At 43.4% G+C, this 17,944-nt stretch overlaps 1 protein-coding gene across 1 annotated transcript in view; it reads left to right on the top strand.

The window, feature by feature from the left end:
• Positions 1–17,944, top strand: part of LOC139330948 (protein diaphanous homolog 1) — a 74,972-nt gene that overhangs the window by 32,428 nt on the left and 24,600 nt on the right. The window contains exons 14-18 of the mRNA XM_070962181.1: positions 1,339–1,403; positions 2,758–2,937; positions 5,062–5,589; positions 6,908–7,022; positions 7,179–7,187. Coding sequence (XP_070818282.1) covers positions 1,339–1,403; positions 2,758–2,937; positions 5,062–5,589; positions 6,908–7,022; positions 7,179–7,187 — 897 coding nt within the window. The remainder of the gene's footprint in view (positions 1–1,338; positions 1,404–2,757; positions 2,938–5,061; positions 5,590–6,907; positions 7,023–7,178; positions 7,188–17,944) is intronic.

Genomic DNA, 17,944 nt, shown 5'->3' with positions numbered 1-17,944 from the left:
GTCTCAAGAGTTCAATACTCCTTTATGGCAGGTCTCCGTTGCTCACCGCAGGAGGCTCTAATTGCGCTGCTTCTAAATGCGTCCTGACACACACACAGGCTGGCTGGCCTCCTTTAAGGCTGCCAGAGTTATTATCGGTGGAAAGCAGCCCAATTCTGCCCTGCATGCATTATTTAGTGTTTTTCTTTGAACTCTGAAATTCAGCACAGTTTTTCCCCCCACAGTCTGGCTCCCTTAGTGCTCTCTATTCGAAGTTTGTCCCATTTAACCTAGCCACCACGACAGAAGTAACCCCCCATTACACATCCAATAACCATATAAACTCATACACAAATGCACACTCTGAAATTGTATATAGGTTGCCATTTTATCATGAGATTCTTTTATCCAGCAAAAACTTTCCTTTCACATCATAGATTTTTCACTTTTCTCTGTGTTAATGTAGATACAAAGAAACCTGCATAGTTTCAACTCATTTTCCACTTGCCATATTTTCATTTCAACTGAACACTCAAACCTTATCCTCCTCACAATCTTTATAATTCACTTCTATAAGTTTATGTAATGCGTTCATTTTCTATCTCAGCTTTTCACAGCTCTTTTATCTCTGCTATCTATCTGTTTGATCCCTCTCCTGGGCATCATGATTAGCTGTCTTTGATCCAGTGACTTTGTGGCGTTCATCTTCATGTTAATTAGCTCTTTTATTGCACATGCTCGGCAAGCCCCTGGGCACTGAACCACCTGTAGACCCTGCAATTATTCTGTAAAAGTACCCTGTTGGTTAGCCTGTGTCCTTCTCACCCTGTCCTCTGCCAAGCAGAACCTCTGATAATGGATTACTCCCAGACTGTTATATGGTTTTTCTTTTATTTTTGTACAGTCTGTCTGAAAGAGGAGGGGTGAATATAAGACTCTGAAATGAAGTAGTGTGAGATGTATTTCACATAGAGGGAAATTGGTTTGCTCTCACCTCTCCTGCACACACACACACACAGTCAGACAAAGGTGTATGTATTGGAGGCTTAAAAGGTAATGATGTGTAGCATGCAACAGATAGCATCCCATTGCAAGGAGATGCCTCAACAATCGCCTCACGGATCTTGACTTTGAGTGGTGTGATAAGGGAAAACAAGGGAGACACATTGGACGCTTGCTCTGTATGCATGTGTTTGTACGTGAATGTGAATGTGTGCACGCAGCATGTGCCAGACTGAAGGGTGCGATATCTTCATGGCCAGACTTGTGCAGGTCCGTTGTCTGAAACGCTTATGTTATCTTCCACCTTTTTCCCCTCTTTGTCTTTTCCTCTCTTTTGTCCTCTCTGTTTGTCCACAGACAACATGGTGGACCAGACCAAGGTGGAAACTAGCGAGGCCAAGGCAATTGAGCTGGAGAAGAAGGTGAAATACACAAATTCATTCACATTGCAAATCACAAGTGCACACAAACGAGCTCACAACTAAACACATACACATATTTACACATCAATCCAGAAGCACACGCGTTGTTACAATCACATAGACACAAAAGAAAATCTTACATATTGGGATGGTAGTGAAATTCTCTCTGATCAGTGTCTGGCTGACATGGGATGACAAATAAGAAAAAAGAAGGAACAGAGGGTGACTAAGAGAATGAGCATACACATGCCTGACAGCCACCCGACAGACAAATGCTCTCACAGGCTAGGCAAGAAACACAAGCAACACACACACACGCACACACATTTCACACAAGGGGGTAAATGCCTTGATTGCGGTGTGCTGCTACCCTGATGTTTCTGTCCCAGTGACAGGATAATTGCAAAGAGGGAGCTGAAACTAGCCTTCGTTCAGGCACGCATTAAGACACACGCTCTCACTTGGGATCATATCAGTTGAATGCACGCACATCCACACAAGCACACATCACATGAACGCACTTGGATTAATTTTCGTTGACCACACACACCATAGTGCTGGTTGTGTATGATGGGGTAATTGCAGGCAGTCTCTGGCAGGAATTAGGGATGAGGCTGTCAGGACGCTGACAGCTAGAGTAACAGATCTGCTGTCAGCAAATTAAACAGCCATGTGTGTCTGTGTGTTCATGGATTCATCTGTTTAACTACTCTTATCCTGTTTGTCAAGTGTCCTAGAAGAAAAATCCTTGAAAATTTGAGAAAATTAAAATTGGAGGTAAAATGCCCCCTCCCTGTCTTTTTTTTAATGGGTGTGAAGGTTTAAAAATGGAAGTGAGAAGTGAATTCATACAAGTGCACTGAAGCATCCTAACTCAATAACTGACACTAATTTGCAGTGTAAATTATACAATGGAACTGAAAGCACTAGACTGCAGGAAATGGCTTCTACAGGTCTTTGAGATACAGAAACTGCTGCAGCTTCAAGAGAGTGGCTAAAAGCTTGTGCATGCAAACACACTTTGCTGCCATATTACTTCGCTGAACTCTGGTGTTTTAGTAGCTCGAAGGTTGTTATTTAGACATTTGTTTGCTGGGTGGATGCTACACATGATTAGATTTATATTTATTACACAAACATACCTGGAACACCATTTTCACAACAGTGGCACAGTATTTGTGCAGTCCTGGTACTAATGGCACCTTCTGTTAGTGCCTGAGTGAGATGTGAGAAAACATATGTACTTCTCTGAGGATCACACCTCTTGAAATTCACCACTAAACAAAAAATGTCAAGTCACCAAAATGTCTAACCCTTTTTAGGATACTATAACTGAGTCTGTCCCTGTCATTAGCTGGACGCAGAGTTGACAGCACGCCACGAGTTGCAGGTGGAGCTGAAGAAACTGGAGGGTGACTATGAGCATAAGCTGCAGGACTTGAGCCAAGAGAAGGAACGTCTGGCCTCTTCTAAGATGGAGCAAGAAAAGGAGAACAAGGGACTACAACAACAACTAAGCACTCTTCAGCAGCAGGTACACACACACACACACACACACACACGCACACACACACACACACACACACACACACACACACACACGTCCATCTGTCCACATGGGGCTCAATGCCCCTTTAATTCAAAATCTAACCACAAGATATTTCTATTTTAGTCTGTTTTTTTTTTTGTTTTTTTTTTGCTGTGAAGTATTGAGCCAATTAGCTACATGTGACAAGTTCTCTGAAGGTTTTTCATGATGTGAATTCATCTTAAAATAAATGAATACACTGAATTAAAAGTGAGTTAAACCCTGTATGACACTTGCAGAAGTCTTTGTGGGTAGTTGACCAGGTCAGACAAACATCATACAGGATTTTGATCATTGCTTCATGCCAAATATGAAAGTACCAAAACATTAGGACAGAATCAGTAAATATCGGGTCAGATAATTGAATCGGTTTTTGTTAAATGTTCCGGAAACTCACACACACACAAAACAGAAACTTCTGCTGAAGCTGCAAGAAGTAAAATATTTCAAGGCTTAGGGAAATGCAATACTGCATAACTCTAAGCACCAAAAAGTTGTCCAACATCTATGCACACCCACACAAACACAGAAACCCCCTGGCCTTAAATGATTAAGCCAACTGCTAGCATGGCATGAAAAGATGAAAAAAAACTAAAAGGATATTGTGAGAAGAAGCCAAATCCTTTAGAGATTAAGAAACTCAATAAAAACATTGAAAGTTGGGGAATGTGAGTATAAAGAGTGATGAAAGGGGGAAGAAAGAAGAAGAAACGGAAGGGATGGAGATGGGACAAACAGAATTTTATAAGGCCAAGATACACAAGCGGGGCAGTGTGTGTGCGTGTGTGTGTGTGTGTGTGTGTGTGTGTGTGCATACAGTAGGGAGCCAAAGATGAGGATTGTTTAGCTGTCAGTGTCCTGCTGCCACACCAGCTGGACTCTGCCTCACAGTGACACCCAAACTCACAAACACACCAAGTGACCCAGAACAGTCTGCCTCTGTGCATGTGTGCTCATAACCACATGAAGATGTTCATCTGTGTGTGTGTGTGTGTGTGTGTGTGTGTGTGTGTGTGTGTGTGTGTGTGTGTGTGTGTGTGTGTGTGTGTGTGTCTGTCTGTCTGTAAGAGAACTACACAGCCTCCAAAAGGAGCCTCATCCAAAGTGGCTGTTGCCAGCAGAGTCATCTTCTCACCACACAAAAGCCCAAACACACACAGATACACACATGCATATGCACACACAGTTGTCCAACGCATCAACAGCATCACCAGCCAGGCATCTAACAAGCTTCTCATGCTAAGATGGCTCACTTTCTCTGTGTTTGAGGCACTGCCCATCGAAGATTTCTTCACATGTAGAGATCTCTCACTGTCCTTCCGTATGATGCTGTGCCCAACTCTTCATCTGCTGCCTTACTAAGAAAGCTTGCCTCAGAGGCCTTTTATGTCTGTTACTGTCATTTTTTCAAAGTCAGAGGAGGAAACAACACAAACAATTTGTTACGCTACATACAGACACTCTTTCACACACATATGTGCACTGTTTACAATTTCTACACCTACAGTGAGAACAGATACAGTAAATATACTTCTCTATATCTGTGTGCTTGGAATCATGTATTGTATATTCCTATTCAAACCCTAGTCTTCTCTCATATGCCAGTATTAACTGGCTAACTTAATTGACTTGGACAGTTTTCTCAAGAATTGGCACCTCGCGGATGTAAATACTGATATTTAGTATTTCATTGTTGAAACAAAAAAATAACTTTACCCTCACGTCTAAATTAGAAGTTTGTCTCCAAAACTTTTTCCTTTGAATTCCTCTGTGGGCTTAATTCCCCCTGCTATGTTTCTTGCTCACTGCCTCACACTCCATTCTCTCCCCATCTCTCCCAAAACTCAGTCCACGCTTTAATCCCTTTATATGTCAGTCTTTCTCCTCTTTTGTTCTGCCTTTTGTCTAATATCTAATCACTCTGTTGGCATGGCTGTTCATTGGAAATGGTGTAAATTGGAAAAATGAGTATTAATTCAAGAAATATACAACAAAAAATATGTCAAGATATGTCTGCTATTAGACTAATCAATATTTCCAATAACATACTGTATCCACACTTCCCTGCAGATTGAAAAGCTGTCTAAAGATCTGGAAGAGGCCAAGACTAAAGTTGTCACAGTTACTGTTCCTGTGCCAACACCGGGTTTGCCCCCTCCACCACCTGCCCCTCCCATCCCTGGCCAAAATGTAGGCATACCTCCACCTCCACCTCCACCCCCACCCCCACCCCCACCCCTACCAGGTCAGGCAAGCATGGGTGTTCCCCCAGCACCTCCTCCTTTACCGGGTCATGCCAGTATTCCCCCTCCTCCCCCAGCACCTCCTTTACCAGGTATGCCAGGGCCTCCACCACCTCCACCCCTACCTGGCATGCCAGGACCACCACCCCCTCCACCTTTACCTGGGATGGGACCTCCACCGCCACCACCACTGCCTGGTTGTCCTCCTCCACCGCCAGGTCCAGGAATTCCTCCACCCCCACCATTTGGCATGGGGGGCTGGGGTGCCCCTGCGCCACCTACATTGCCTTATGGGCTGCAGCCTAAGACTGAATACAAGCCTGAGGTCCAGCTGAAGAGAGCCAACTGGAGAAAGGTCAGTTCAAAACAGATGGTTCATGATATTATCAATCTTCGAACAGTGGAATTTATTCTCAATAATACTAATGCAATTTAAAGTGTGTATGTGTTTTATTGTGCTAAGTTTGACAATGTATACTGTTGCACTGTATGTGAGATGGAGCTTCAAGAGTGAGATTCCGACCTAAAGTGACTTTCATGCATACGTGTATCTCATGACTATTTGCTTCATGTTCTTCTCCTCCCTCTCATCTGTGATGGTTAAAACATCAAAACGGCCCTCTGTCTTTCTTTAGCCTAAAGCTACTGTTTAATGGCTTCAGCAGACTTCATCAGCATTTAGCTTCTCTCTCGCACTCTCGCTCTTTTGCTCCCTCTCTCTCTCTCTCTCTCTCTCTCTCTCTCTCTCTCTCTCTCTCTCTCTCTCTCTCTCTCTCTCTCTTTCACTCTCACTCGCTCTCTCTCTCTCAGGCTGGTGAGAGTGTTTGACGAGGATGTCACAGAAATTGCTTTTTAATAAGCCTTCTTCTTTTAACTGCGCCACTGAAAGATAATTAAATTGCTGCTAGAAAGGACAGTATTCTTTTGTAATTTAAATTAACTTTTTTTCTGGCTTGGTCTCATCCTCCTTCTTGCGTGCTCTCTTGCTTTCTTCCTTGCTCCTTCAGCTCATCCCCATATCACATTTCCTTTCCCTACTCTCTGTCTTTTCCGTCCTATGCCCCCATCCCTGAGGCTTTGTCCATAATGAAAGGCCTGATATCTGTAAACTTACCACCACTGCTTTCTCACTCACTCTCTCTGTGTTTCACTTTCTCTCTCCTCTTTCCCTTTGATGAGAACACTTGGAAAGTGAAGGAAAAACACACAAAGTTAATTGTGACCAGAATAGAGAGAGTGCGGTACCAAGACAAAGAGAGGGATACAAGAAGAGCTCCTGAGGAAGGGTGAAGAAAGAAAGAATAAGGGGAGGAAAAAGTGGAACCCTCATTCTGTTATAGACAGTGTGTGAAGAGTAGAGAAAATGACTACTTAATTCCTCCTTTCCCTTTCATCTTTGTCCCTTCCCTCCTTCATACAGCCTTTTCTCCACCCTTTACTATCATACCCCTTCTTCCTCCTTTCACAGCCCTGCTATTTCTTTTATTTCACCGGCTTCTGTATCTGCTCATCTCATTGTTTACCAGGTGCACAGATGACTGTTTTTGGAAAATTGAGTCAATTTGATGATAGGGTTCTAACACATTCAATACATCTCTCTCTCTCTCCTTCATTATGTCCCCCTCTGTCTTTCTCTTCCTCCCTCCATGCATACCGGCATTTCTTTCTCTTAGCTCGGACCCGAGGACCTCTCTGAGAGCAGTTTCTGGGTCAAGGCAAACGAGAAGAAATTTGAAAACAATGAGCTCTTTGCCAAACTCACCTTGACCTTCTCTTCACAGACAAAGAGTGAGTGTGTGTCTTATGTGTTTTTACAACTGGTGCTATCATGTTGCATTTCACAGTAATGAGCAATGTCTTTCTCTGTTTCTCACCTCTCCCGCATCCCTCCCCTCTCTCTCTCATTCCATGTCTATTTCAATTCTCCTGCTCTGCTTCCATCAGCCACTAAAGGTAAGAATATCACGCACACGTTTCCATTTACTTCTTTTTTTCTCACATCTTCTCCAGCCTTTCTCACCCTTACCTTCCTCTGCTTGGAGGACACACTGCACATTTACATTATTCAGCAACGCTGTGTCAAAACAGCGTCACACACAAGTTCATGAATAAACCACCCACACCTGTGTTTGCGCGCGTGTGTTCATCTTCTCAATGTGCCCATGACTTGTTGTGCAGAGACAGTGCTCACTACTGGGTGAAATGAATTGGGACTTGGGGAGAGAGGGAGAGATGGACAAAGGTAGGAGGGTAGAGGGAGGAATAAGGAGAAGGTCACTGATGTCCTTTGACTAGCCACCTGCTGTCCTGGCATAAAGCGCTGACACCCGGGCGTACGCTCACACACTCACACCTGTCCACTCCTATCACCTTGTCCCAGTGTCACTGAGCCTTCTGCTCTAACTCCTCCATATTCATTCCATAGCCAGGACACCAGAAAATCACAGACAGACATTGTGTGTGTGGGTGTGTATATAATTCCATCTGACCTTCAGATTCAGTCTCAGTACACATACACACACAGACACACCTCTCTTATCATATACATAAACAAAAGTGCACATGCACACATGGCTGATGCTAGCTGTTTATGTCAGGTAAATGTCAGCGTTGGCAGCTGTCCCATCTGCATTCACCTGTATGGCAAGTCCTAACGTCCACCTGTCACTCCTTGATTTGACCCCCCCACGTACACACCCTCTTGGCCCGTGAACCCACGCCTCCATTTTTTATTGGCTGAGACAGCCGCCTGTTCTGGTTGATGTCTAATAACCTTTTCTGAGAGCTGACTATAAAGACACCGTGGCCTTTTCATAGCCCCACACCTGTCTGTATGTCTGCCTGTGTGGGTGTACTGTGTGTGTGTGTGTGTGTGTGTGTGTGTGTGTGTGTGTGTGTGTGTGTGTGTGTGTGTGTGTGTGTGTGTGTGTGTGTGTGTGTGTGTGTGTGTGTGTGTGTGTGTGTGTGTGTGTGTGTGTGTGTGTGTGTGTGTGTGTGTGTGTGAGAGAAAGGAAGAGAAAGAAAAAGTGTGTTTATTCTTGTGTTGTTGATATCCTGTGTGTGTTTTGAATCTGTTGAAGTTTGATAGTTAGAATAAAACATTCTTTGAAAGAGGATTGGGATTTCATTGACCTTTTGTATGCTTGTGAGTGCATGTGTGGTTTAATCCACACTATGTCTGGTTATGTAGATTGACCCTTCACCCCTCGTCCTTCCTTCTCTTCCTTAAACACACCGCTCAAGGCCTAATACATTCCTCCTGACCTTCCTATCCTTCCCCTTATCCCTCACCTCTGGGAGCCCGGTTCCACTCCTCCTCATCCTCCTGTTCCTTCTCCTCTTGTGCCTCCCGTTCCTCGTTACCCAGCAAAAGCAGGCTGACACCACACCGAGCTACCGCTGACCCTTCCTGACCCTTCTTCTTCCTCTCCATCAGCTGCCCAGCAGCACAGCTGGTTTGCACGCACGCACACACCCACACAGAAAACAGGCGTGCAGGGGGGTAATGTGCTTGGGGCAGGGTCAGGGGTGACCTCTGAGGCTCGGTGGAAGAGCAGAGAGCTGATGGTGGAAGACACGCCCTCTGGCTGTACATGGCTGTATCTTTTGCTCTTTATCTATGTAGTTATTTCTATTTTCAGTCTGTATATCTCTAGCTATGTATGTATCTCTTTCTGTTCTTTCTCTCCCTCATTGAAAGCAGCTCAGGCCAGTTATCCTTCATGCTCCTGTTCTGTCCAGAATTTTAGTAAGCAAATTTCAGACAAATCTTGGACAATTTGCAGAGTTTAGAATTATGGCTTGTATTGTTTGTATTAGTTGGAAGTGACATTGCTTTTTCAATGTTCAGAAGGATTTTGCCCCAACAGGAACAGATCTTATGAAATCCTACTCAAAGGAGGTTTCCCATAACCCATCAGCTGCAGTGCAGCACTAGCTGTCTGCGGTTTGTTAATGTCTGTGTAATGAATCTATTACTATCATGTTTCCTTTTAAATGTAGTAATGCACCTGATTTCATGTAGCTGCTGTTAACTTCCCACACACAGACCTTTTCCCTTTTGCCTGATAAAATAGTATTTCAGCATTGAGCTTACTTGGCTACATTTTATCAACCGTGGTTCTGAGGTGAGGCAAGAACACACATGTCCAGACTGCTACTGTAGAAAAGTTCCACCTTACTTGATTTATTCCAGTCTTGCTTTCTTTACCTCAAGACTTTTCACCTCTCTCAAACTACTTTACTTGCCTTGTGAGCAGCCATTGCAGGCAAGGTCACCATTAGTAGTACGGTGCTGCCAAACATCTTATTCACCTGAACGGACATGCAAAACTTAGTTGTCAGCACGGGAAATCAGAAATAATCATTTCATAGTCAGTCAATAAATTGAGCGGGGCCTATCGAGGATGCAAAGGTTTTCAGAAGGCACACCAGCTCTGTGAGCTGTTGGGGCATATTCTTCAGACTTGCTTGCCATCTGCCTGCTTCATTGTCAGTATCCATTTGTGTGATGTTGATAAACCGTATTTATTGAGTTTGAAGGCACATTTTAAGTGGTGTTCATCTTTGTTTTACCCTAAGCACCACCTTTTGCAAAGAAAGTATGTGGTGGTGTATTTTTGATAAGACTATGTGCTACATTTTGTTATGTTACGGAGCTTTTGAATATGACTGAACTGATGCCCAGTCTGAGATAATAGGAAGCTGCTAGACTGTACATCTGCAGTAAAGCTTGACGTGGTATTTTAAGATCCATCCAGAGTATTCACAAGACTTTATTAGAATGTAAAAGCCTAATTCTACAGTAGTGTTTGTACTGGAGACGTGATGCTATTAACTGCCTTTTTTCTGTCTATATTCCTGTCAGACTTGGGAAAGACAGCTTTTATTTTTTTCCCATTGTTGTGCTGTGCGAGTGTAAAGGCTTATAATCCAAGACCTGATATGACTATTTGCAATTGTAAACAGTTGTTTAGATGAGCAAGTATGTGTGGCTGTAAAGCGGTTAGTGTAGGGTATAAGGTTTCAGGCGCCAGTCTTATCCCCACATTCTCCCTTTAAGCTGCTGGTTCTCATATCCTCCCTTTGAAGTGCTTGTGCCTGTTTTCTACTTTTTAGTGTTTGTTTTCTTCTAAATTTTCTTATCATTTTACGTTCTTATAATAATAATAACAACAGAAATAACAACAAGTGAATGGAATCCAAATGGAGGTTGTTGTCATGCATGAGGACAGTGACAAGGCTAGATTTGGTACACTGTTCATCTAATATGGGTATATATATCCTGAACTGTCCTTTTTTCGCTTTTTCATCTGTTTGATAGCAGGTGCCTTTTGAAGTCGGCACCTCAGATAGCCCAATTAGCAGAAGAATGAGGGGGAGAGTGAGAGATGGAGAATGGAGAAGGAGGAGGAAGAGGGAGGTGGGTGAGGGAAAAAAAAAAAAAAGGAAACGCTGGGCTAGGGGGAGCAGTGGTGATTAATTTGATTCGGGAGAGAAAAGGAGAGAAAAGGGCCAGGAGCATATATGATTATTAATCCTCATAATGTGAGGATCATTTTCATATCCCAATTCTCCAGCCTTTGCACCCTTCCCTCTTCTGTGTCTGAGTTGCTATTGCTGTGTTTCTCTGGTCTGTTGTTATACAAAGACCTCATTTCTCTTTTTTGGTTGGAGACTAAGCCCCCACCCCACCCCACCACCCTATGAGAGTCATGCTTTGATGCCGTCCACAATATGTCGCATAGCACACCTACACAAGCAAACCGCACTTTCCTGGATTACATTTGCTTCCTATAAAATACAGACAAGTTTATTGCAGATGAATGCACGGTTGTCAGTGCAGGGGTGTCTGTATGCTGGTGTATGTGCTCGAGAGAGTGGGTGGGTGAGCTCAGCCACATTTACAAACCAATTATAATAAGCCTTTTGATCTCCCTGTGTTCTGAAGGAATCAATTTCCTTCTCTGTAGGTAGGTGTGTGTGTGTGTGTGTGTGTGTGTGTGTGTGTGTGTGTGTGTGTGTGTGTGTGTGAGTGTGAGTGTGAGTGTGAGTGTGCGTGTGCGTGTGTGTGTGTGTGTATGTGTCGCTGAGTTTCCTCTTAGGTCTGTTCCATTCACTTTTCACCTTAATGAGCCACAAATCAGCAAGAAGGTTCTGTGTGTGTGTGTGTGTGTGTGTGTGTGTGTGTGTGTGTGTGTGTGTGTGTGTGTTTGCTTGCTTGCTTGCTTGCTTGCCTTGGGCCTCTCTTAGGTTGTAGACCAATCAGTTAAAGGGATCAGATGAGATATGTCATGTAGTAGCAATAAAAGACCAAGAGGCAAATTATGATGCAGTGTTGTTGATTAGGTCATTACATCTTCTGCTAAACAGAGTTCACAACATTTGGTGTCTTGTTTTTTTGAGCACTGGCTCAAGGTCATTGTCAGTCAAAGAAAAATTTCCATGCTAATGAAATACCTTCAGCACATACACTTTGAAAGCCTTTTGTTGTTGTTGTTGTTGTTTTATGACAGTATAGCACTAATAGCGGACTAATTGCAAAGTGTCAGCTGTGTGAGGCATTGTTCAGTGCAGTTTTACCCTTTGGTCTTTCATAACGTGCAGTTCATAGACAATGCAGTTTAGTGTCCCTTGTGATTTTATACCTGTTGGCTGTCGCTGCTGCAGATTTGACAGGCCTGATAAATAACTTTTAAATTTTTGCTGAAAATGACCACAGGTGCGAAAGGGGAAGACCCTGCTTTTAACTTCAATTGTCAGAGCCCTCCTTTCTCAAGTCCCTCCGTCTCCTCCCCTTCCATCCCAGTTTCATAATCCTCCACCCCCTCAACCCACTTTTAGAAGATGTTTGTTTTTCCACTGTTGGATCCCCTCTAGGTCACAGCCAAGAAACATTTGTGTGTGTTTGTGTGTACATTTGTGTGTATGATTGCATATAATTAGGGAGAGTTTTAGATAACAATTTATGGGGTGTGTAGACGCAGAGCATCAGTCTCCTGAGACTCTTTAAAATATGTACTAATAAAGCGCTTAGATGACTAAATGAGGAATGGGCACAGTGTATTAAGCCATATCTGTGTTTGTGCATGATTGTGCTAAATTAGTATTGGCTTTGAAAAGCTTGTGTGTAATGTGCTTTAAGTTCTCTGTGAATGTGTGTGTGTTGTCTCTTTATGTATGTTTGTAACTGTGTAGCCCACAGTGGCTGGCCTTGTTAATAAATCATGCAGTATTCAGGCTGGGGCTGCAGAAAGAGAAGCAGGTTAATGCAAAGGTCACTAATGCTGCAGAAAGAGATGGGGAAAATATCATACCATTCTTTCCTTCTGTTCTTTCTTATTCACTCCATTTCTGGATGTAGTCAGGTCCCCACTTATATCTGTAATCCCCGTTTTCTCTCCCAACCTTTTTGGCAACAATAAATGACCACATGGTTAAATAACTATGAGTCAGTGTACAGTGGTGTCTCTGAGACACATAAATCTGAACAGCACCTATAGCCCACATATAGACCAGCTTTTCAGTGTGCAGGTATAACCTGTAAATGAAAAGATTTGATGTTTATAGGTTATGTTTGGTGTGCGTTTATGTGTACCAGTACTTAAGTTTAAATCCTAACTATACCTCTTAAGCCTTCAACAGTAGCGGTGCATTAGGTTGGCTTTGCTCACTCTCTAAGCCTTGGTGCGTATTCTCAGTGCGGCAATAGCAAGCGTTCCCTCATTCACCATCTCTTTATGGTTGAGGAACAGCCACTAAACGCTGCTCATTCATCAGGCCTTATCAGGTTCAAACACATCTGTGTGTGCTCGTACTGGCTCTCACTGCCAACTGCAACAGCTCACTCACATGCACAAGCAGAAGCATACACTGATGCATACACTTGTGTGCGTGCTCACACACACACACACGCACACATGCTTTTGTCCCACTCATTCTCTTCACTCCCTCGTTATATCTCTCTTCTCTGTTTTACATGCAAATGAGCTGAGCTGTGTACTCATGCCGGAGCATTACTGCTGTGTGTGCCTAATCTCCTTGCTGCCTTTTCTCTTTCCTGGAGATTATCCTGTTTTTAAACGGAATAGGCCTTCTTCTTCGCTTCACTCGGCTCCTCTCCCAGTTAGCCAGCCACTTGGTCGACCAGCCAGCCAGCCAGCCAGCGTTCCAGTCTCTCGTCTCTACACCATTACCATTTAAATGTTCCCAGTGATATGACAGCTGAGCAGGGACTGAGAAAACCTTTGTGTGTGTGTGTGTGTGTGTGTGTGTGTGTGTGTGTGTGTGTGTGTGTGTGTGTGTGTGTGTGTGTGTGTGTGTGTGTGTGTGTGTGTTGGAGGCATTGATTGATAAGCTCAAAAGCTTGTTACAGATGCTAAGTATCTCCAGTGTTCGTGATTCTGTCTCTTTTCACCCAGGCCAAGGTGGGGGGTGGGGGGGTGAATTGAGATGGAAGGATGTGAGAATGAAGGGATATATGTATGTACACCTACTCTCCTCCCACCACTCTTCTTTTCTGTTTTGCTCCACTTGGTCACAGGAGCATACTTTTTTTTTTTTTTTAACCTCCCCCTCTGTTTTTCTTGCATATGTATGCTTTGTGTGTGTGTGCATGCATCTCTGAGGTGTCAAAGTGAAGGTAGAGGCACTTTAATTTTGGTATTGACAGGATGAGGAGGGAGGAAAGTCATAGTGAAGCAATATCTATGATTAGAAAGCATGTTAATCATGAAAGAAGGATAGATAAAGAGAGGAGAAGAAAGAGTCAAAGTGCGGAGTGACTGTGGCTGACTGCTCTGCCACGCAGCAGCGACTCCCTCTCTGTTTATTTTTTTTTTGCAATATTAGCTAGCTATCCCTGAGGGCAGTGATACTCACACACACACTTGCATAGACACGCACGCAGGAGACTTGGCCCACTTTGATGTCACTGATAACATACCTAAAAAAAATGGAGCGGTAAAGAGCAACAACTTCAAAGATGGAGTTGACAAGATAGGAGCATTAACCCCCATCTCCCTTCCTCCATCTCGTCTTCCTCTTCTCTCTCCTGATTTCCCCATCTCTCTTCTCTTATCTATTCCTGATAACGGGGTTCTTATGAAAAGAGACAATGAACTGGGGATGGAATCAGAAAAATGATGGAAGACTGGCGAGGGGTAAAAAGATAAAGTAAGCTGTAAAATGAGAAAAGGCAAGATAGATGGTAGCAACACAAGCATTTGAAAGTGTCCTTTAAAGTCCAAAGCTCCTATCTCAGTCGAATTGTTTAACAGTTGCCTTAAGCTGCTACTGATGCAGTGTTAGCTAGCTATTGAGTTATTAGGGTGCTATTAGACTATCTCCCCATTACGCTGATGGCTCAGACCATGTCTTCAGGCTTCTCACACAATCCCACATATTAAAACTATCAATTTCACCCAAACTTTTTACACAATTGTACCAACTTTCTTAAGGTGCACATTATCTTGTTTATTTCCATGTGTGTGTGCGTACACTTTGTGCTTGGCCAGGGTGTATATATGAGCTCTGTGTATATGTGTGTGTGTGTTGTAACCTGCCCAGTTTTTATTGTCACTGGTGTAACATGGCCCCTGGTCTCTAGCTGTTGAGGCTCTGTGTAATATGGATAACCCAGTGGCATTTACACCAGAAAGCGATGGTATTTACAAAGCTTGGTGGACCACGCTCCACTTTCTGACCTTAATCTGCTACCAGTAACCGTGTGACAGTGTATGTGTGTGGACTAAAATCTATGTGTTTATGTGTCACAAGAACTTAGACTTAAATGCATAGTTTACGTGAGTACAAGAATGCTGTCAGTATATGCTACTTGTCAATTACAGTTGGTTTGCTCCTATGTCTTTGTCCGCCTAGCTGCGTGTGTGTATTCGCATGCTGAAGCCCCTGCTCCATTACTCAGTATCTGCATGTGTCGTGTTCTCTGAGACGGGGGTTCTGCTTCGCCCTGCAGGCACCTTAATTTTACACCATGCTGTGTGCTACACTACACTGCACTGCATGAAAGTGTATGTCTACTCTCCCTCTCCCTCTCTCTCTCTCCCTCCCTCCCTCTCCCTCTCTCTCCCTCTCTCTCCCTCTCTCTCTCTCCCTCCCTCTCTGCTTCCCCCATCCTCGTACTCTCCCACCACAACCACCACCCACCCCTTGCCACACACACATGCGCCTAATCAAAGGAGCTCTCTAGATTAGCACTTGAGAAAACTCCCTAAAGACATTCCTTCATTTTGACCATTTTCAGGTACTCTCTTTCCTCCCCCACCTCCTCCCTCCTGGCTTTGAATTTTTAACCTCCCCGCTGAATAAGAGATGTGGCAGTCCTCGTGGGGAAAGGAAAGTTGGAAGCAGGGCAAGTAATGAAGGAAGGGAGGAGGGGAAGGAGGGGTAGGCTGAAGGGAAAAGGTTGTCCCTAAACATGCTTTCACATTTATCCCCTAAAAACTTCACTCTGTATGCTCAATAATGCATGGCCATCTCTCACTCCCCATTCCCTTCCCCCCTCCTCTCATTCCCCTCTTCCTTCATCTCCTTCATCTTCCTCTCGTCGGTTCCCCAAGCGCTCATCACTCCACCCAGCAGATTAACTGCAGGGTGAAACTGAGACTGGCAAAGTAGGGTGATGGTATCAAGGCATCACGGACTAAAAAGAGAAAAGGAAAAAGAGCAAGACAGCAGATGAGTAATTTGTCATTGTGTGAATGGAGTTACTTCTTTAAGTATTGATCTGAGTGAGTGGGCTTTGGAGTTATACCATTTCAGAGGGGGCCGTACAGCTTGACTGGGCCTGAAAATTGGAGTCTGACTTCACCCAAAACAATCTTCACTTGAACAAAGCCGGTGACTTAAACCCCACTGAATTCTCTAATAATTTCTCAGCTTGTTTCTGACCGCTTTCAGAGACAAAATCATCCCGGCCTAACCCCAAATCTGCCTGTTTCAGATTCGTGACACGAATATGAAATATCACTGTAGACATAGCACACGTTATAGTCAGAAGGAGGGCTTGAAGCACTTTCATTTCAACCTCGACTAAATGACACCATCCGTAACAAGCTGCAGTACATGAGACATTGTACCTATAACTAATGCGAGTCACAAGTTTTGCATGTGTACTTTCTCTGTCTTCTGTTTTGTATGTATTATACTTTGAAGTGCTTTGTCTGCTGGAACTGTTACACTGTAGATGTGCAGCGAGCGGAGTGAACCTTTCAGGACTTGTTGTGCATGCACATGGCATCAGCAGCAACTCTGTTTGGGTGAATGGAGAGGTACGCCAAAGACTTCTAAAGATCTCTCCAAGAATGTTTTTTTCAAGTCTGTTCTGGCAAGTTTTTGAAGAACCCAGAGAGTTTTTGCTTTCAGAGTTTCATGTTGATTTTTGCTCTGAAGGTTTTCCCCTTCTCACTGGTTTCTTTTTTTCTAGCCCCAAAGAAGACACCAGTTTAATACTGCAAGAGCAACAGACCATAACTGCATTGGAAATAAAAACTAAAAAAACAAATATTGGTGGGTCTTGAAAATGAATCCCAAATCTTTGAAGTGATGAATTCTGTCTAATAAATACAGGTTTCTTTTTAAAATCAGATTTTATTTTAATCTAAAATGACATTGTGTTATTTGCTGTTTTTAGGAATATTCAGGGCTGTAAAGCTTTCCACAAACTACAAACATGCTGCTTTCCCTTTCTTCCACATTCTGAAAAATGTGGGTAGCACTTGCAACACTGCAGCTTTTATTGGGAAAAGTTACTAAAAACATGGTTGTTTGGCTCACAAGGTTGTAGGCTAACCCAAAACAGACAAAAGCTTGCCACCAATATGGAAAAGTGCAAATGTTTGGGTGATCACAAGCACGCTGCTTGAGTGAAGAAAGATGGAGGAAATAAACATGGAGGCTGCTGCATTGTTTGCCAGAAAAAAACAGTAATTTAATATACAGCGACAGATGAGAGTAATGTGGTCATACCTGCATTCTGAAACTCAAGACTGCAATGAGATCCCAATAGGTCAATAGCAAGGTTCAATATTAAGGTTTTCAGCTTTTTCTTACTTTAATTAATTTATTGCTTAATGATTCTTAAGGTTGAGTTTATTCCTTAAGTTTAGAACAGCTATTTGACTTTCAAAACCCGCAGGAACTCTTTAGAAAAAAAAGCAGGAGAGATGATTGTCAAAGATACAGATGGATGGAGACTAATCTTGGTTCAGTAGACGAGAAGAAGGATGGCGTTATTGAGGGTAGAGTGAAGGAGAGAGGCACAGAATGAATGAGGCTCAGAGAAGGACGAATGGAGGCAGGAGTGATCTGTGTACGATTGAAGAGAGCACTGAGGGAGGGAATGAAGGAATGACAAATGATCAAAAGATGAAGAGACACGACGCAATGAGAGTGATTGATTAGATGGAGATTTAGGTGAGGGCGAGGAAACTGAGTTAAGCGTGTTGTGAGAGCATGTGATTGAGAAAAGGGGAAATGAGAGCAGGGCACAAAGTTCAAGTGTTCAGGTTGGTCATAGTGACATAGTGCTTTGCTGGCTGCTGTGATAGCTGCAGGAGAGATGACAGTGCTGCTCCTAACAAAACGTGACTTTGTCAGCATGTGTGTCCTGCATGGCTTTCTCTCGGTCAGTATACAGTATGTGAGAGGACGGATGACCTGGACTTTTCCTTTTAGCATTTCTCCTCTCC

This window comes from Chaetodon trifascialis, chromosome 5 (genome assembly GCF_039877785.1).
Source record: "Chaetodon trifascialis isolate fChaTrf1 chromosome 5, fChaTrf1.hap1, whole genome shotgun sequence".
Lineage (NCBI taxonomy): Eukaryota > Metazoa > Chordata > Actinopteri > Chaetodontiformes > Chaetodontidae > Chaetodon > Chaetodon trifascialis.
The sequence above is the reverse complement of the archived record's forward strand: the minus strand, read 5'-3'. Positions and strand labels throughout refer to the sequence as shown.